The sequence below is a fragment of the Cardiocondyla obscurior genome, linkage group LG25 (assembly GCF_019399895.1).
Source record: "Cardiocondyla obscurior isolate alpha-2009 linkage group LG25, Cobs3.1, whole genome shotgun sequence".
In the NCBI taxonomy this organism is placed as follows: domain Eukaryota; kingdom Metazoa; phylum Arthropoda; class Insecta; order Hymenoptera; family Formicidae; genus Cardiocondyla; species Cardiocondyla obscurior.
This window is the reverse complement of record NC_091888.1, coordinates 2345627-2366511: the sequence shown is the minus strand read 5'-3', so window position 1 is coordinate 2366511 and position 20885 is coordinate 2345627. Positions and strand designations below refer to the sequence as shown.

General features: G+C 40.2%; 1 protein-coding gene across 1 annotated transcript in view; it reads left to right on the top strand.

The window, feature by feature from the left end:
* Nucleotides 1-9394: 9394 nt before the first annotated feature.
* The window catches only part of LOC139111719 (odorant receptor 13a-like), a 113830-nt gene continuing 102339 nt past the window's right edge, over nt 9395-20885 (top strand). Inside the window, exon 1 of the mRNA XM_070672189.1 lies at nt 9395-9598. Within this exon, the coding sequence (XP_070528290.1) occupies nt 9511-9598 (88 nt within the window). The 5' untranslated portion in view covers nt 9395-9510. The remainder of the gene's footprint in view (nt 9599-20885) is intronic.

The window sequence follows — 20885 nt, the reverse complement described above, 5'->3', positions numbered from 1 at the left end:
ATTACTGAGGCGACTATTCCTATCGCACCGTTGCACAAAATTGGGGTGGAGAGATCTCCGTCTCGGCCGAGCACTCTCGGCTACTGCAACACCGAATAGGTGCTTCATCCTAATCTGTTCCAAACCGCGTTCGCGTCGCGATCTTCGACATCTCGCGCCCATCGCGTCCCGCGTTTCGTACGTGAGCGAAACTACGCATAGACTCGCGACCGCGGGTAAGATTCGCACGACTAGCCCCGCGATCTATTAGAGCGTTAGCTAGGCGGCTGCCGAAAGTATTGTATCGGCTCGCCTACCGAAGATCCGCGTATCGATAACCGCCGTATCGATCCGACGCAGAAACGTTACGGTCTCCGCGATACCGTTGCACTATTAAATTCTGTTATTTGATTGTTCTATTCGGCGACGTCTCAGTTACGCGTTCGTCTAATTGTTATTGCTTAATTAAATAAATACTCAATTAATTGTTCACTTAGTCTCGGTACATTTACGGGCCTTATTATATAAAATTCTATCTCGAATCCTGTTTTCCCGGTGAGCATACTCGGACATTTACCGCTGGCCCGATATTTGAGACCCAGGGATTTACGGTTGTTTCAAGTTTTCTACGTGTTTTGCTGCTTGTTGCCGCCACATGCATAGCTAACATACACAAACGTGCACAAACACTAGCAAATTAAATGAGCAGGAAGATACAGGAAGAGCACTACTTTTGTGAAACAGCTACACCATTTCAATATGGCGGTCGATGTTGCTGCCTCTATTTTATGCTCCCCTGCATTATAAACTAATCGAATTTCCGTCCTCAGTCAAACGGTGAAAGTTTATCCACCCTGGAATAAGGTGTCGACTCTTGTTTGAGCCGGCTTATATACCCAAGGGCCCGAAAGAGAGGAAAACCCCCTCCCGGGTTTCTTTCGTAGCGGTGCGCGGTACGGGCGGATGTTCATCCCGATCACACGCGGCTAGCGGATGGTCGGTCCGGTTACACGCTGCGGATTTTCATTACCGTGTTAATATCTCAGGCAAACGGGTGGTCGTCGCGGCGTCGTGTCGATCCGACTGACTATTTCTAGTGGCTTTTGCTACACTGTTTTGGTGTTGATTTATTATCGCCTCCAGATAATGATATCAAAGACGCGGCGATTAACTGTTTCTGTTTTGGCGTCAGCACACCTTCTTTTTTTAAAAAAAAATACAAATTACTCTTCGATGTAGCCAATTCGACTTCGATATTTTCAACGGTGTTTTCCACAATTTGCTTTAAAGGTTCGACAATAAGTTTAAAGTGTTTCTCCAACGCGATATTCTCTTCCATTCTCCCCGTTTTGAGAGCTTGATACTTTTTGCAAATCGCATCGATTGTTTGCACGATTTGCTTTATTATCTTCACACGATTTTTAAGTTCTATTCTGTCATTCATATCGAGTGATACAGCTTACCCAATTAACGTTTTAACGATATCTGATTGCGTTAAGATAGTGCAAACTCATTAAATTCATTTCTATATTGGACATTTGAAATCACGCTGACCTTGTCAATCACTTCAAATCCATATTTTTGTTTTCAACAGATAAGACACAAATTGCTAAAATTTTTAAAAAACATGTCAGTGTTTACATGATCATGGTATACATGTTCCATATTTGTGCCATCCAGTTTGAACAGAATTAATAAATTCGTATTAGCGTGTATGAGATGCTTCAATATCTTTACATACGTCTGACAAAGATCATGTTTCGTCGTCACCGACGACTCGGCCTCTCTCGGGGAATTTTTAAGGAAGTTGGTCTGGTGTAATAATCGCTTCCCGTGTTCTCCTCAAAGTCGGCCGTTTTTATTAAAGTTGAGCAAGAGGCTCAACGCTCTAGCGAACCTTGTGTGGCCCTTTGCTGACCGGAGATCGCCCCGCGTACAATAGTCGAATAGTGACGTCGTGGCTAGATAATTTGGCGAACTGGCGCGGTCTCGTTTTTTCCGCTTTTATATGTCCCCGCGCCAGACCTTTCGTTTTACGCCCTACTCTGTTTTTACATATTAAATTTAAAAATGTTTGTTTTTATCGGTTCTAATTTTGTACATGTTTTAGCCCGTTTTATAAATAATATGTTTATCGCGTTTGTTTATTCGGTCGACGCTCGCTCGTCTTTATTTTTATTTTATTGTTTATCCTCGCTCGCTGTTAGAACAACAATACGGTCGCGCGTTACATCTTATTTTAAATTATAACGAGTCCGGTCTGGTCATTATATAATTATCCGAACAGATCAAAATTGTCATCACTTACGTACCGATCGATCGTAAAGTTTTCTCTTACGTTCTATTTACCACATGCCACGTCATTAAAAATAAAGATGGAATTTGGAAGAGCATCGCTTGGTGGAATGACGTCACTGTTATTAGAATATGTATGATAACCAATTTCATCTATCAGTGTTAATATTTTTTTAAAGTTTTGATATTTTGGTTGTGTAGTGATTTCGAATACACGTAAACATTTTCAAACCGTAAACCGTGTAAACTTTCCAACAAATTTATCAACACATCCATTTTACCACAGTTCGATGGATCGTAAATAATACCTCGAATGGAATTTAAAAGCACGCTTTCATGCCTGCATATTTTTTCTCTCAAATATTAATTTGTCAAAATTAATTAACTTGATTGGTGGCGCATGTCCCACATACCGCATAACGCAACTCAATCCTTTGCTGTACAAACCGCGATCTACCTTTGATATATCAAGAATGATGCAAACGCTGTCCAATTTATAGTGATGCACATATTCGATATGGTTAGTATTCAAAAAGTTTTTGCTCTTGTCGGACAACAGCGATATTTGTGACCTAACCGCTGAGCAACTTCATTACATTCTAAAAATTCTTTTGGTACAACAATTTTACTAGCATAGACTAGCATAGACTAGCAAGACTACTTGCGGGATAAGTTTCCAGAACATTTAAGAGCCTACTTAAAGATTCAACGATATCGTAGGTGTCTGAAGCATTATAATCTGCTGAATCATCCAACGCATATCGACGGTTCAGTGCCGCTGAAAAAGATTTGTCTCAAATACTTAAGAAAATTGGACGAGATTTGTTAAACAACGTTATAAGTGCATTTCCCGTTGAACCACACATACCAAGCTACTTGTTTTGTGATCTGGGAACTCGAATAAACAAATGACTTGCGAGAGAATTTCGAAGTATTAATTCGTAAGACGCGGTTTGTCGAGAACACGACATAGCCTAAGCTCGTAGCAACGATCTCGCTGAACATTATGTGACTGATAATATTCTCGCCAATAAAGCGCTACAATGCATTTATGCATAGGATTCAAGTTTCAGGAAAAAAACCGCCACCACAATTGTTTGAACCACGATGAAGACCAAAACAAAACTCGGTATGGGCGTACGTGCGAAAAAGAAAACAGTAAAAAAAACAGTGAAGAAACGAATACTTCCGATAGCGAATCGCGGCAGTGTTATACCGCTTCTACCCTTACTAGAAATCATCGGTTCATTTGCTGGCGGTGCCACAGGAATCGTCAAGACCGCGAATAATAATAAAACCATGCAGCGCCAACTTGAAGAATTGAAACGTCACAACCATGCCATAGGAGGTTATAAAGTTTATCTAGCTCCATACAAACGTGATAACGGAGTTAAGAAAAGGAGTAAAAATAAGAATGGTAGAAAAAAAAACGCCGATGCGATGTTAAAAATTCCTGAACACGACTACCGATATATAATACAATTGCGACAGTTGGCGAAATGCATACGCATTCCATATTTCAGAGATGTTTTCAGACGTAACGCTTTACCAGCTGAGAGGGTATATTGAAACGAGACCGACATCGTGAGTTTAAATAACACTAAAGGATCTGGTACTCACTGGGTGTCCTATGCCAAAAGGGAAAATCACGCTGCATATTTCGATAGCTTTGGCAATCTTCGACCACAACGGGAACTTGCACGATATCTAGGTAATGACACAACGTGAATCGAATATAATCGTTTGCCCTAACAAACGTTACAATTAAACCAACTGTGGGCAACTGTTTCTATGGTTTCTACGAGCGATTAAAACTCAATTTAAAAAATCAGTATCAGACATGTTGTTAACGTTAACGCTTTCGGGAAAAGTAGCATCTTCGAGGTGAGCTACTTTTTATCAATGGATTTAAACGGCGGTAATAAATATGAGCTTGGATTGACAGATTTTGAAACATATTACACGATTCCTAATGTAAACTTATCAAATAATGTAAAAGTTTAAGCTTAAGTGGCGCAAGAACATAGGGACGGCGCAGCGACAGCGATCTTGGCATCGGCAGCGACGATGATTGGTGCGAGATCAATCGCCGCGCTCTGCTTGTCGGGCCGACTTTTAGAAGATATCAAAAAGTGGACAAACTATAAGAATCGAAGTCCCTTTCTACGAAGTCAGTCAAAGCTTGTACTTGCTAGCGAGCACATAGATATTAAACTTATTCTTTAAAAGTCGAGTTAGTCCTTTCACGTTCTCCTTTCTTTTCCTACAATAATAAATTATATTTTGATAATAATGACACGAAAATTATTGTTCCCAACGGAACGTACAAGCTGAGCAAAATTGCTACATATTTAAGACGGGTATTTGAACAGCATTTTTCCAATGATGTCGCAAAAAAAAACAATGGCATACAACGATGATGATGACGATTGTCCATTAACGATTAATGCTAATAACAATACTTTGATAAATGAAACTTAATTAAGTGTATTTGCGCCAGTGTCAGTGTGTGTGCGTGTGATGAGATGCAAACGCAGGCATCTTTTTACACACATTTTAATTTTTAATAGTGTCCGGCGAGAAGAAGGAGAAGAAGGAGGAGGCGAAGAAGATGAGGAGGGGAGAAGCAAACTGGCCAGAATTTATACAAAGATATTGTTAAAAGTGTATGAATGTGTGCGTGCGTATGTATGAAAACACGTGCCATAAGAAATGAAGTGTCAATGCCTAGTCCGCGATCTGATATTTTATATCTCCTCGCATGCGTTCGTCAGTACATTGCAAATCCCAAGTGTGTTAATTTAACACGCTTGATGCGTGTTTTTCGTTGAGGCACTTTTTACACGTTTTTAGATGTTTAAAATAGAAATGCGTTTAATACGTGTTAATATAAAACACTAAATAACGAGTTTAAAATGTGTAATTTGTTGCGTGTAAATAGGATACTTCTTTCTATGTAAAAGTTTAAAAGTAGGTATTATAGTTTTCTTAAGATAATAAAATAATAATATTAATATCTTAATATTATTTTATTCTCTTAAGAAGACATAAATACTTTCAAACTTTTACATATAGATATTTTGTGCTGAAAAATAAATAATTGTTTTCATCTTTATATTTTATTTTTTGCTTAGTATTTTACGTTTTATATTTTATATTATATTTATACATATTTAACTTTTATATATATTTTATATATATATATAACTTAAATTTTTTTGCGTAAATCACATAAACACATTGTTACGTCAAGAAGATTAATTTTCTTTAATTAATTAATTGGAAGGAATCTTCGGGAGTGGAATTTGTGGGTAAAGTAAGAAAATGTCGTACCACCGAATTTACGTGGGATTCGAGATTCGAATCCACGCAATTTTACGCGCAGATTATTTAATTTAATATTTCAGATTAAGATTGAGCGCGTAAGTGGTTCCTTTTTAGAGAAAGGAAATGAATCCTTATTCTCTGGGATAGAACCAGGCGTGATTGTTCGCTTTTGAAGGATATTTCAGGGTAATTATGAAATAATTAACTCATAATTTCAATAACGCAAAATTAACAATTTTAATACTAAACATAATGATTTAAATTACAAATAAAAAATTGAACGATAAATGGCAGAGTTAACAATTTAGAAAATTTAGTTGGATTGTTTAAAATATAAAAATAAAGTTAATGTTTTTGCAGTAAAAATCAAATAATATGAGTGTAATGTTCTACCCTTACTGGGGTTATAAGAATAATAACTCGAGTACTTGTAAGTAATAATAAAGAGATATATTTATTTCGAGATACAGATGTGACCGGGTCGGAGACGCTACCCATAAGCGACTGACTCCCCGAGAGGAATCAGGCCCCTTGTCTCTCGGAGCATCCTTATCATTGTTGTGCCATTCGGCACGAACACAAAATACGATACATCGCGTCTTAATACGATACTTCACAATGAGAAAGGTTGTAGTCGGATAAATAAGTGTAAATTTAACATTGCGGAAGAGGAGAGAGTATTTACAAAATGTGTGTGTGTGTGTGTGTGTGTGCGTGCGTGCGTGCGTGCGTGCGTGTGTGTGTGTGTGTGTTTGTATCAATTAATCCATGGTGATTCTTCTATTTCCACCACCCTCGCTGTGGATCTTGGAAATACGTGATTAATAAGTCGCATCGGGGCATAATAGATAAAGAAATGAGAATCAGGAGCAGACCGAGCTGCCTGCCTCCTGATCTCTTCCGGCTCAAAGTGGTCAGGGCCGATGGAGATGGCCCTTTCCGAAACAGGATCTGTCCACGGAGTACAGGCCCTGCATAGGAGCTCCAGGAGAGGTTTATAACTTCTCTCGGTTTTGGATGCTCCTCGAGAACCTCGATACTCGGGACGGGAAATGGAGATTGATCGGGGAAGTCTACATCTGGGAGAGAGTTGGATTCATCTTCGCCCAGAGAGTCGGCTTCCTCAGGTTCGAACGGAAAAAGAGGCGGTGAGAGAGGAGAGGAACAGGCTTTTGGCTCACCTCCGGGAAACCGTGGTTCGGAGATGAGGGAAAAATTCGGAGTATACGAAGGAGTCGTGGGGCGGAATTGTTCCGATCCCGGCTCCATGGACTGACTCGAGAGGTTGATATCGCCGGCCGAATTTTCGCATGGGACGCTTGGGATCTCTTCTTGCGGGATATATCCGTACAAAGGTTCCGGGTCTCCGTGGATAGGTGACGATGGCGGAGGGCCCGGACGAGGAGACCACGGTCTCTCTTCGTTGCGCGCAGGAGAAACGAAAACCTCTTCGCTTGGCGCCGCCGCGAGCAAGTATTGAATAAAGAAACGGCGGACCAGCTCCTTTAGATTCTTGATCTGTTTGTTTCTTCGCGCCCGGCTCTTCTTAAGGATTTTCTTATTAAAAGATTTCACTAAAATTCATAATTTACTTTTAATTTAATTCGAACGGATTTTTACAAGGTTAACAAAGAAAGGAGCGAAGGAGACTCGTTACCGACGATTTCCGAAGCCTTTGACTCGTCCATGAATGAATCCACGTAATCTATCTTTGGCAAGAATCGCTTGCCGATTCTTTAGCCGTGGACAGTCGCCAAATTTCCAACAGTATTTCGCGGCGTAAACCACCGAAAATTGCTGGTTATTCGACAGCGTATCCTGGCCGATATTCGGAAGCAGGCATTCTCACACATTTAACAGATCACAGGAACAAACGAACAGAATTAAAACCTCGGAACCTCGACTCGGACATTTCCTTCTCTCTTTGATTGCAATTAAAAAACAATTGGTTTGGATAGTATATTTAGTGGAATCGATTTTCGCGGGAATACATTATAAAACGTTGAGACTTACTTTTTAGGCGATCTTCTAAATGCTTCTTCTGCACTAGATGCTTCGTCTTGCACTATCTGACACTCACGTCGATTTCAAATAAACTTTAGCGGCTGTAGCTGAGATGCAAGAGAGCGTGCTCCGCCAAAACACAAGATTTTATAAGCTCGGAAAAGGGGAGGACTATTCCCGAATTTTCACTTTTCTGAAATTCTAATCTTTCATTTGCGGAGCTTGTTCCTCCACTTTTCCTATCTTAAAATTATTGGGCATTTGCACCTCATCCCTTCTCTATTTTCTTAAACTTCTAAGTTTTTGCCCTTAGTTTCTAGATTTTGGTGAGGAGTTCCCGAAATCCATTGGTTTTAAGAAAATAATATGCCTACGAAGCACCTCCGCCTCAACGAGTTATCTCTTCCGAGCCTTCCAGAATTTTACTATCATTTCCATCGAAGGATGGTGGGGAAACTTCTACCTTCCATATGACGTATGGTTACCTGACTTTATTGCTTTTGTCTGCACCACATACTCCGGTAATTACGGGCCTCTCACGCCCTTGGTTTTTCTAAAGCTCAGGATCTATGCGCAATTACAATTTTAAGAAAAAGTTATTTTTTCTTTTCCTGTGACAGACAGGTTATCAAAGTTGAAATATTTATGAGCCTTTTAGATTTTGATTTTTTTGTATTATGTCTAGACAAATTCTTTGTCTGATTTTCGTTGGCGCCCGTTTACAATTTGTTGTATGTTTTTTATGCTTTCACGCAACAACTTGTCCCGAAATATGTTAGTGTTTTATGAATTGTCTTCTGAAAGGCTCTGAAGTTCTTTTTTTTTGTTACAATGGACTACGGTCTACCTTCCCCTTAACTAAAATTTTAATATATGTCGAAAAAAAGAGACGCGGAGTCGGAGACGTAACAACATCAATTAAAGAAAAAATTTTTTTGTGTGTAATAAATGTGTTCATACGTGTGTTAATGAACCGTGTTAATAAAACGTGTTATCTGTGCAAACGTGTAAATAAAAAAAAATGTTCTCTTAAAACACATTTAAAATGTATTAAAACGTTTTAAGCATAAAGTGTTTTACTTTATTACACGTCTTTAAGACGCATAAACTTTGTAAAACACATAATTTGTATTAAAATAAATTTATTACACACTTACGTGTGTTTAAATAACACACATAAACGTAGAAAAACGTGTAATTTTAAAATTACTCACAAAAAATGTGTTAAATACACTTGGATTTGCAGTGTACGCAATGAGAACGCGAAAGAGTAACTTCCTGAAATTATTTTTTGTTATGTTATTAAACTCAATTGCGGTGGAGTTTTTAATACAGTATAGCAGCTTTACGGCGAGTCTCACACTATCTACTGAAATTAGGCCTTGGGTGTGTACAAGTAGCATTTCCTTCACCCACGAATTCAAAGAAAAAATGTATTCCATTATTTTTGAGAGGCGCAAAGAGTAACTTTACCAGAGTAATGTGGGAACACCAATCTTCAAACTCTGCGAATTTGAACAAAATCAGTGTTTCATGAAGCTCTCTTGTAAGATTTGTTATGAAAAAAAATTGTAATCCCAAAGGGAACAATAAACATTTATCTATTTATCTATCTATTTAGATGTATAAAGCACAAATTTTTTGTTATATGCATTATTTACATTGCGTTTAATTTTTTATTCCTAAAATTATTTAAATAAAATTCTTTTCTGATTTTTGACAGATTTTTTGTGGGCAGTTGAATTGAATCGTTTTGGTTTGGAATTGGTTGGTTTATGGCCCAAAATAGATAAAGTTGTTACAAACAGTTATACATCTGATCTTCGAATATATATCATTTTTGTCATAATAACGTTTATCTCTGGTATTCCACTCGTATGTTCTCTTATACGAGTACGACATGATATGATACTTTTGATAGATAACTTACAAATTACGTTACCCCTGATAATAGTGTCATTGAAACTTGTTACAATGCGTTGGAAACGGACAGGTTTGCAAATAATTATTTATTGTTCATGTTTACTATAGTATATGTATTATATTAAAATATTTTTTAAAAAATCAGAACTTTATGTTATTTTGTTTTTTTTAACGCTATACACTAGTAATATTACAGGGTTATTTTAAATTTTGTAAATGGTCGATATTTCTTCTACTTAATAAGTTATTAATTTAATTAAAATTTAAGCTAGTAATGTTCTTAACCACGTACTTTGTTCTGAAATAATACATTTTAATATAAAAAAGTAAAATATAATTACATTAATCAACGAAAAATTGATATCGAAATGGACGAGCTTTAATTCGATCCGTATAGAAATATTCCTCCTTTTTCTATAACGTTGTGCTCCTGCTCATACTGGTCGTCAGCTAGCAGCGGATAACGCAGAACTACCAAAAGTTTGGTATACTCATTAGCATGGGCGTCCACAGGATTTTTTTAGGGGGGGGAGGGCACATCTAGATTGACAAATATATCGTTATATTACTTATATTTATACACTTTTTAGTTTTAAAGCTTTCTCACGGCGACAAGGTAAGTGTAAATCAAAAAAGGTTTTTGTGTTTTTTTTTATGTTTTTAAAATTTTTATATTTTTTTTTTGTTAATTTTTTAATTGTTTTTATATTTTATTAAAATTTTAATTTAAAAACATTTTTTAAGAATTAAAGAAAATAAAACTTTAAAACTGAAAAATAACATTTTTTTACGGAATTAAATTATTCGTCATTTTTATCAAAAAGAAAAATTAATTTTCTTTTATTTTCAGCAAATTTGTTTATAATTTTATTTATAAAACTTTCTTGGTTATTAGCAATCATTTGTCTATGAATGCTTAACATACACAAACCACTACTTCGTGATTCAGATATTGTAGAACGAATCCATGTTTTTACCCTTCGTAATGTGCTGAACGATCTTTCTACTGTTGCTGTAGTAACTGGTAATGATAATGACTTTAGTAGTTCATTTTGAATTGCAGGAACAAATTTGGCAACTTTAAACATATCTTCCACATTATTGATCTCATTGTCAGTTTCATTAACAATCTTATGCCACACTAGCCCATCATTAAGTAAATTACCACTTTTATCGATCTCTAACAATAATTCTTTTCGTTGTTCATAAGTCAAGGCTTTAAAAGTAGATGGATATAATCAGAAAAGATTAAATATATTCCTGTTTTCTTCAGAAAATCTAATTGTAAGAGAATTAATAAGTGAATCTATATATGGTAAGAATAGACTAAGTTTGTAGTATTTTTCAGAACCAGTTATATAATTTACTCGTTTGGTCTGTTTTGAGACAATACGGGGAATTGTAATATCTATTTCAATTGACCGACTGAAATTTTCGCATTCTTTAAAAATGTTACCAAACTGTTTCCGTTCATCTTGAAGAACAGATATTAGACGCTTAATGTGATTTTGACAATCTAGTAAATTGATTTGCTTACTTTGCAGCAAAACCGATATTGGTTCGAGTATTTCGGAGTATTTTGCCATAATAAAAATACTTATTAAAAATGTAGGTTTAGTGGCAGTACTATATAAACAAAAAACTTTTTGGTTGCCACTTGTTGTTCCTTCTGAGATTTCGTGTAATTGCTGTAATATTATTTTTAAATGCCTTTTAAACAAGCTAATAGTCTTATGCTTTTCCGTCCAGTGAGTTTCGCATAGCATAGGAATTGAAGGAAGAAGCTGTCTACGGATATTACTTCCTTTGAAAAAATGTATTATTTCTTTTACAGTCCCAATAGTATTTCTAACTTCACTCAGTTCATTCAAATCATGAACAACTAAGTTTAGCCTATGCGACGAACAATGAACAAAATGAATATTAAGATATTTTCTTTGAATAATACTTTTGACTCCGTTTTCTTTTCCAGCCATTGCAGAACATCCATCATATCCTTGTCCAATACAATACTCCATATTTAAATTAAGGCTTCTACATTTTTCTAAAATAGCTTCAGAAATAGATTGGGCATCAAATTTCTTAAGCATTGTAAACCCAAGAAACTCTTCTCTGATTAATAACTCATTGTTATCAAAATCAGCAAATCTGACGCCTAATGAAAGCTGTTCCACTCCAGCAATATCACTGGTTTCATCTGCTATAATCGAGAAGTATTTGGAAGCATTTATTTTTAAAACAATGTCGTTTGTTATTATTTCCTCACAAATTTTTATTATTTTATGCTCGATTCTGACAGATGTATACTGAGCATTTTGTGGACCCGTTTTAAAATGTTGTTTTAATGTTAAGTTACCAGCTTGTATTCGAAATTTTAATAGGTCTTTGAAATTTCCGTCATTTGAGGTTTTTCCACAAAGAGCCAAATCATGAGTCCCACAGAACACGATTGTTTGAACAATTGATCCTAATTTTTCTCGGTTTTTTGCGACAATGTCAGCTCTGGATTGAGAAATTATACTGGCAATACTAGACTTTTTTTTTCCGTTATAGCAATCAAACTGCTTGCATCTGCAACAGCCTGTTTGTGCCACTCAGATCGAACATGATTTCGTGCACTTTCATGGAAATTATTATATTTTCTAAAGCCTTTTATTATAAAAGCACCTTGTAAGCCCCGATGAACCTTTTATTTAAAAATAACACAATATTTGCAAAAAGCGCCGTTGTCAAGTTCGGAATATGTTAACCATGGTCCATAAATTTCAAGCCATTCATATCTGAAACGTCTTTTTTCACCGATTTTATAAAAGTTATAATCTTTTTTTAGAACCCATATATTTTCAAAAATTTGGAGTTTTTCTTCAACAGATAAATTTAAACTAGGTTCGATATAATGGCCGATATCAAATTTTTGTATAGAGACAACAGAGGGTTGAACGATAACGTTATTGTCGTTATTTGATGGAACACAAAGAGATAAACTTTCAGATGTAGTAGAAGTAGATAAATTAGAAGAAGAGGCTTGATTTTGTAATTGATCAGTGTGATCATTAGTTTCTAAATTTTCTAACCGACGTTTTTTAAAAAACTTTCTTATGTCCATATTAAAAGGCAAATAATAATTTTATTTAAATATAATAATTTATCGACAATGTTTTGAAAATATCTTGCAATAAGGAATTCTATATAGAAAAGGGTAATGACTTATTTATTGAAATAAGCGTTTACTCATGCATTGAGCATCGATGCCAGTGAAATAGTTCGTCGAATGGTCACGTCAAAAAAGCTACCTGCACTATGCACGCTTAGACTATACGGTGCAGAATCGTCAGAATTTATGGAAGGGAGCCCTACTTTTTAACTTGTGTCAAGCGATGGGGACATACGCCGTCTCTTTTGTCTCGAACTCCGTCTCCTTTTCGCTCGAACCATCCTCTTTTATTTTAAATTCTTCTAGACTGTTTTTTTTTCTTAGCTATAGCCATGTGAGAGAAAAAAAAATCGAGAACAGTTTCGAGACAGAAGACAGCTTGAGCGAGAAAGAGACGGAGCTCGAAACAAAAGAGACAACAGATACGTTATCTTACATTTCACTTTCTTTATTCCAATTTTCAGGGGGAGCAAGTGCCCCGTTTACACCCCCCTATGGACGCCCATGCTCATTAGCGAGCAGCAAATAACAAGAAATGACTGCACGCCCGCCAATTATTGCACATCGATTCTGCCTATCTCCTCTGAAGAATACTCTCCATCGCCTGCCGCATCTATCCCACAGCTTTTTGGCGCTCATTTGCTCAAATGTTTTATTTTATTATACGATAATAACTACTATTGTTGTAAAACAACATAAAACTTTTTGTCTCAAATTCTTATTGCCCATCTAGTTTTTAGATTTGAAGTTTTATTTTAGACACTCTGTATAACTTCAACAGTTTTTTTTCAATAGTTAATGGTTAATTGTTATTGAGCAAATTTAAATTTCATGTTATAATTTTTTATTTAATTTTTTTTTATTATTATTTTTTTATTTATTAATAATGTTTTCTATTATGGGATAAACAGGGTGTCCCATACTAAACGAACGTAATTTGAGAAGTAGGTAGAACTGGTCTAGACGAATAGAAAAGTCTTATATCATTTTGTAAAATTCTAAACAGTTATTGTGAAAAAAATTAATTTGTCTAGCGCAAGAGCGACAAGGAAGCTACGCGTGAATGAGCGCGACAAACAACGGCACCATTTTTAGCTACTCGTCTGTCGCGCTCATTCACGCGTAGCTTCCTTGTCGCTCTTGCATTAGACAAATTAATTTTTTTCTCAATAACAGTTGAGAATTTTACAAAATGGTGTGGGACTTTCTTATTTGTCTAGCCGAGTTCTATCTATTCCTAACGGATTCGACACATGGGCTAATACACACTATATAAGATTATATGATATATATAAAGTAAAATTACGTATACGAATACGTATACAAAAAGCAATGTGGCAGCAAATCCATCAAATTATGCAAACATCCTTCCCGGTGGAACAATTTTCATGACCACTTTTAAATCGAAAGCTCCATCTCGTTAAATCTCCTTATACTACTTCGTGGACCAAACACTCGTCCAATAATGCGGACTTACAAAAAAGGTTAAGTAACCCGAAAATTTAAAAAATTCTGATACTTTGTGTACATGTATAGTAGTAGTTCATCTGTAACACAAAATTATTTTTTGCTTCTGCTAAATTTTACTTTAAGAAGGTGAAGCCACGCTTGACAAATAAAAGGGTTTTTTGCTTTTTTTAATATAACGCAAAAACTATTAAAGATATCAAAAAATATTTTATGCAAAAGTTTTATGATAGAAACACCTCTATTTAGATGCAGTAACAGAACTAAAAAAATTAATTTTTTTATAACAAAATTTTTAAAAAATAAAAAAAATTTTTTTTAATTCTGTTAGCGCAGTTAAATAGAGGTGCTTTTATCATAAAACTTTTATATAAAACATTTTCTGATGTCTTGAATGTATTTCAAGATATATGGAAAAAAACCAAAAATCTTCTACATATGAAAATAGTTTATCTTTATAAGAATTATTCTCGAATCGCAACCAAAAATTTCTAAATTTATTTGTTACTCTACATACGTAAAGTTTCTCATTATAAGAACGATTTAATCAGGTTACTAATGCTTATTAATGATGAGTGCTTATTAATGATGATAAGGTTTCACCAAGAATAGTTAGAGAATTTTTAAATATGGAGCACTGTGACACTTTGTGTGCAATAATTTACCTTTAATGTAAAACTTTTTTGTTCGTGTTTTAATTCGAGTAACTAATTATGAAATTGAAAGCAAATGTGAACTTTTGCGTGATAACGTATAAAAGCATTCATTCCACAAATTTTACATTTAGGTATATGTTTTTCATTTTTAAAATAACAGAAATCCACTGGATATTGAAAATTTTCAGAATGCGTTTCATATATCCACTTTAAACCAAGCAAATTTAAAAAGATTTTTGACTAGGTAAAGAAAGCTGATTGTGCGTTAGTGATTGCAACTTTATTATTTTATTACGGGAATGCAAATTGACTTCTCTCTCTTGGAAAATTACATTATCTGAAAATGTGTGTACAAAATTTTTCCAAATCTGGAATCCAAACACATCTAAAGATTGAATAAGTCCTGTTACTTTTTTTTTTGGAATTGTTGCAAATTGTACTTCTCTTTCTTTTGGAATCATTTGCTGTAACTAGCTTGGACGGTGTCCCATCCACGAATCAAGTAGTAGCATGCTTTTACGACCAGTATTCGGTAGGTACACTTCGCTAAACCAAGTTTTAAAATGTTCAGATGTAAGTTTTCCTGATTTTGAAGCTTGAATATAGATGTTAACTGAACGGAAAAGAGATTCTTCCACTCTTGGATTAAATGTTCCAGTAGATTTCTTTAAAACCAAGTGTAATGGTGTAACACCCCCCTTTCTCCCCTCCGTGTGGCCGGACACCGTCAAGCGACTCGCCGCGGTAGTCGGCGAGTCGTCGCGTGCGTCCAGGGCCGGCCGGGGTGTCCGCGGGAAGGAGCGAAAGCACTTGGAGTTTCGTGTCTTTTCTTGTATTCTATTTACATTTACTTTCGGATCGACTATTTACAATGTTCTTATATACAGGTGTTCGCCGTGAATCGCCGTGAAGGCGGACGCTCTTGAAGACGGTCCGGATTTTCAATAATTAGTTAGGCTGTTCCTCATTGCTAGAGAACAGCTCGATGTAATGTCAATGCTTTGTAAATAGACAGTCTGCCTTGTGACAAAAACAAGGACGGTTGTGTTCGTTCAATAAAATTTCTCTGCTAGCTTTTATTAAAAAAAAGAGTCTCGTTATTCCGTGTGAGTGTTACGCGAGTGAGAGAGAGTGAGTGCACGTCTGGGTCTCACGGAGGCAGAAAGACGATTTAAAATCCGAGGAGCTGCGTAACAATATGCTCAATTGACACGCGTCAAAATGCAAATTATGCAGAAGCTGAGATTATAAAAGCAGCGATTCTGTAAGATTACAAATTTTATAAATAGTGGAGCGTTTTTTGCGAAACAAGTAACTTTTTTTTATAATGGGGGAATGCATTTACGCATACCCTCTCCCCTGGGGAAGGGAGAGGGTTATGTCGGGCTCAGGTCTTACGCCGAAACTGCCCACTACCGACTAAACCCCCACTTTAAGCCCGCATTGGTTCCATTAACTTGTAGGGAGGGTTGAGGAATCACGAGCGTATACTTCTCAACCCTCCCCGGCACCGACCCACCCGATGACATGGGTGAGCCCCCCGCGCTGCCGCCCAAAGACTAAGGGCGGCAGGGCCCGCAATTGACTGCGGGCCGGCTTTTCAATAACCACTTTAGTGGTTTCTTCAAATGACGGCGAGACTGGAAAAGGCTCCCCAGCCTCTTAAAATTTCCCAGTCTCGCCCTTCATGAGGCGAGGGAGAGAGAAACGCTCCACCGAGTCAAACACGACTTGACGGAGGCAGAACTCGTCTTTCGCCTCTATCGTCATGCCGGCGCGTCGGAGTTCAGGCGCGAACTCCGACGCACCGGCTGGACGCCAGCGTCAGAGCCAGGAAGAAGGAGGGAGGCTTGTGCCCGTCCCCTTCCTTCAACCCGGCGCCGACGCACAGCGCCCGTAGGAAGATGGTTACCTCCATATATCGCTTTGCCGGCCGGAAGAGAAAGAAGCAAACCACTTTTTCCGGCCGGATTTCGGGGGCTTATAACCGCCTGGCTGTCAGCTGGTTGAGCGGGTAGAGGGGGCATAACTGGTGGACGAACCGTCGGCTGCCCTCTTCTTGCCCGCTCCGCGTACTCCTTCTGTCGCATAACGCGGCTGCAAAAGACGAGGAGGGCATTCCACACCTTTTTGTCCTCTACCGCCTTTTTCATCAGGGTCGGAAGAGACAGGTTACGTCCCGCCCTTCCGACCAGTATCGCCCTTTCCTGTTGCTACACGGGGCACCGCTCCAACGTATGTTGGGCATCATCTCTTGATGCCCCGCAGTGGCAACACTTCTCGGATCCCTCCTCCTTTCCGATGCGACGCAGATACGAGGTAAAACATCCATGCCCCGTTAATATCTGCGCCACATGGAAAGAGAGTCTCCTTCTCTGTTGGCCATTGAGCCAGTCCCCTAGGATCGGCTCGATGGCTTCAAGAACGCGCCCGCCCTGCGTTCTTAATTGGGCACGGAGTTGGGCCCGCCACTCTCTTATCGTTTCGGCACGATGGTGCAGTTTTATCCGGTTTTTAATCGCCGGAGTCAGCCGCACCCCGTGCTTCTCCTTGAAGTGCTTGTGTGCATTCGGAATTGTTCTACAGCCGTCAGGTCAAACGGCGAGCTTCCCGCCAGTATCGCGGCTGCTGCCCTCGACACGGTGCGGTATACGCGCGCCGACCTGACATTAACCAGGTGAAATGCCCTCTCTATGAGGGCACGACTACCTTTAGCCGATGCCAGGTCATTTGCCCATACAGGCGCGCCATACATGTCTATGAACCGCACCGCGTTTGCGTACAGCCGCCTAACTGCCCCGCTGGGACCTTCGATATTCGGGAGTATACCCCTTAAGGCAATGGCGCTGGACGCCAACTTCTCTGCGGTCGCGGCAAGATGCCTCCGGAAAGTCCACCGTCCATCCAAGATAAGGCCCAGATATTTGACGGTGGACTTAGGCACTATCTTCGCCGTATCGATCCTGACGGCTGTTAACGGCGGTGAGCCCTGGGTTCCATCATGGAACCACAGGGCCTCCGTTTTTTCCGTCGCCGCCTCCAGGCCCATCTTCCTGATGGCCGCGATGACAGCCCAGGAGGCCACCTCCGCTCGTGCGAGGGCCTCGCGCCAACTGCTCCCCCCGGCCAAGATGATCGTGTCATCGGCGTAACACGACACATGACAGCTGGGGGGTAGCGTCGTGTGCAGCACCGCGTCATACCCCAGATTCCACAAAAAAGGTCCCAACACAGACCCCTGGGGCACTCCACGGTATAAAGGCCTCTCGCACGTCCGACCCTCCCGGTCGGTGTAGGTGAACCTCCTGCCCGCAAAATAGTAGCTCACGACAGCACGCAGGTACAGCGGTACCCCATGCTGCCAGAGCGACTCCTTTATAATGTCCCAAGGGAAGGAGTTAAAGGCATTTGATATATCTATCAAAATATCAAGTGCTACCCTCTTTCCCTGGGACGTCATCTCTTCCGAGAGGGATCTCAGACGTGAAATGGCATTCACTGTCGAGAGTCCCTCTCGGAAACCAAATTGAGCTGAGCTCAGGTTGGGGCCCTCTTCCGTTAGATGCTCTACGAGGCGGTTTGCAATAACTTTTTCTAGTAGTTTCCCCGCCTAGTCCAGCAGACATATAGGGCGATAGAAGTAGAGTAAGCACTCTTCCTTACCCTTTTTTCTTAGCAGTATCAGCTTTGCTTGCTTCCACTGCTGAGGAAAAACTCCTTCTTTGAAGCACCTGTTAAACAGGTGCCTCAAATCCTCTTCGGCCACCTGAAGAGACAGGGCCCACGCTTTCTTGTGGACCCCGTCAGGTTCAGGTGCCGTGTTCCCTCTGAAACTGCGGCCCGCAGCAATTAGGAACTCCCCCTCTTCCAGAGGAGGAATTTCCCCGTTTATATCAGGCGGCAGGCCGTAAGGAGGACCGCCGGACATCGCTTCCGGGGGGGCTTCTGGGAATAGTGTGTCTACCACCCCCGTACAAAATCCGGCTCCAGCGTCTCGGTCAACGAGGAGGCTGCCGTTCTCAGTTTCTTGGTAACTATTTTATAGGCTAGCCCCCACAGATCCTCATCCAATTCCCGGATTAGGTTTTTTCATGCTTCCGCCTTTGCTTTCTTTATTGCGGACCGCAGTTTCGCTGTGGTGTCTCTGTAGGCCTCCAAGGCAGGTGCCCTCTGTGTCGAATCGTCTCCGCTACAGGTCACCACTTTGTGCCTGCGAGTTGCCTCCCGGCGCAACTCCGCGATATTCTCGTTCCACCAATAGGCAGAGCGTTACGGATCGTTGATTCGATCTTTTAAGCCCCCTCACCACGACAAGGTGGCGCACATCGAGGGGAAATTCAAGGTTGGGTGCAAACACCCTCACTCGTTGCTGCCAGACCACAGCAGCTCTACGTCCCGTGCCCCTCTCTGTTTGCCTGGCAATTGAAAACCGGCTTCCGAATTATTTATAGTGAAGGGAGGTGGACCCTCACTAGACGGACACCAAAAATCCAAGGCGTGGTATCCGCTCTCGCCATGGCTTTTTTCAGATAAGAACGGTAAACCACCCATCCTTACAAGCCTGACACCCTCCCCGTGCGAGGGCGGGAAGGAGGAGATCCCAGGGGATGCCCACATTGCTGAGTTCCGACGATCACGGACACCCAGCCCCTAACTGATGGCCACGCCATTCCCGGGGATGTTTCGTTCAAGTGCAAACCACCCCCGGCCTGTCCACTTCCGATTTATGCAGAGGGTAAGTGGAACTTTTGTTCGACGTTTCATGTCCGAGCCATGCCCCCGCAAAGCGGCGTATCACAGCCGGCCATGCACCGTTTTCTTTCCGTGTCCCGCCTTCGTGTTTTTATACGTGGGGAAAAGCGAACTCCAGTTTGCACATGTGACCTTCAGGTCCGCAGATCGTTAGATTACATGCGTTCTACCCGTGGTCTATGTCTGCGGAATTATTGAGGGGCAGACATAACCAATACTTTGGACGATCCGATGCCTCGCATTTCCAGCCTAAATTCCCAAAGAGACCGCCCGGCACCGTGCGACATTAATTCGTCCTCCTACCCGAAACTTCTTTCATACAAGGGGTAAGCAATGTTGAGCCATCCTCCGTTATTTATCCAGGGTGAGAATGGGACCCCTGTAGCTGTCTTAGGCCTCGGACCAAAGACCTTCAGCCAGTGTTCCGCTCGCGAAGAACGATAGCCTGCGATTTAAGGAGTAGGCACGACTCCCTGATTCGCTCTGGCCACTAGGCACGAGGCGAATACGTACCCAAAACCCGAACGCGAACGCGAAATCTGCGGAATATCGAGGGGCAGACTCGGACCTCCCTCTAGGCTCCGCACTATGGCCGTAGCTCATTTGGCGGAACCTCCTACCCGATTCAAAAAACGCCCGATGGCTGATTCGGTGCACCCGGGATTCCTGAGTCATGCCAGCGCCTACCCGAAACCCCCTGCAAACGGAAGCAAGGCTACCTAAGCGGACAAGACCGCGCCAGAAACCGTCACGCTGCCAGGGCGCCGAAGTTTCCAACCGATCTATGTCCGAAGACAATTTACCCTGAGGGGTAAATTGTCATGGGTATAGACTTATAGCTTCGGGACTCAAGCTGCATGCAACTATGAGTCCCTCCGCCATAAATCCACCCGGTGCGGAGAGTGACGCTCCCCTGCCTGCGCTCTAAGCGCCGCGTGACGGTTTCAGCAGAGACAGTTTCAGCCAAGTCGTGCTTCAGCTTTAAGGACTAAAAGCCCCCAACCTCACTCCGAAGAGTACATGGCCGTTACCTCAGCCACGACTTATAGCCTACTTCTGTTTCCAATCCGCCGTCCGAAGATCCACGCTGGTGCGTGTACTCCGCCCGAAGTCAGAGCTCCGTCAGCCTTCAGGGGGGTACCCCGGAGTTACCGACTCTCACCACAAAGAGGTAGGGTTGGCGCGTGAGCCGGTGCACTTCTGAGAGTCGCGAAACAAGTAACTGCATCAAAAATGTTGAAGCAACATGTATTGGAAGATCGTGTGGAGAATTATATTAATGTGAAATACCCAGCTATTAGTGTAAGCACAATTATATACACTGCCGT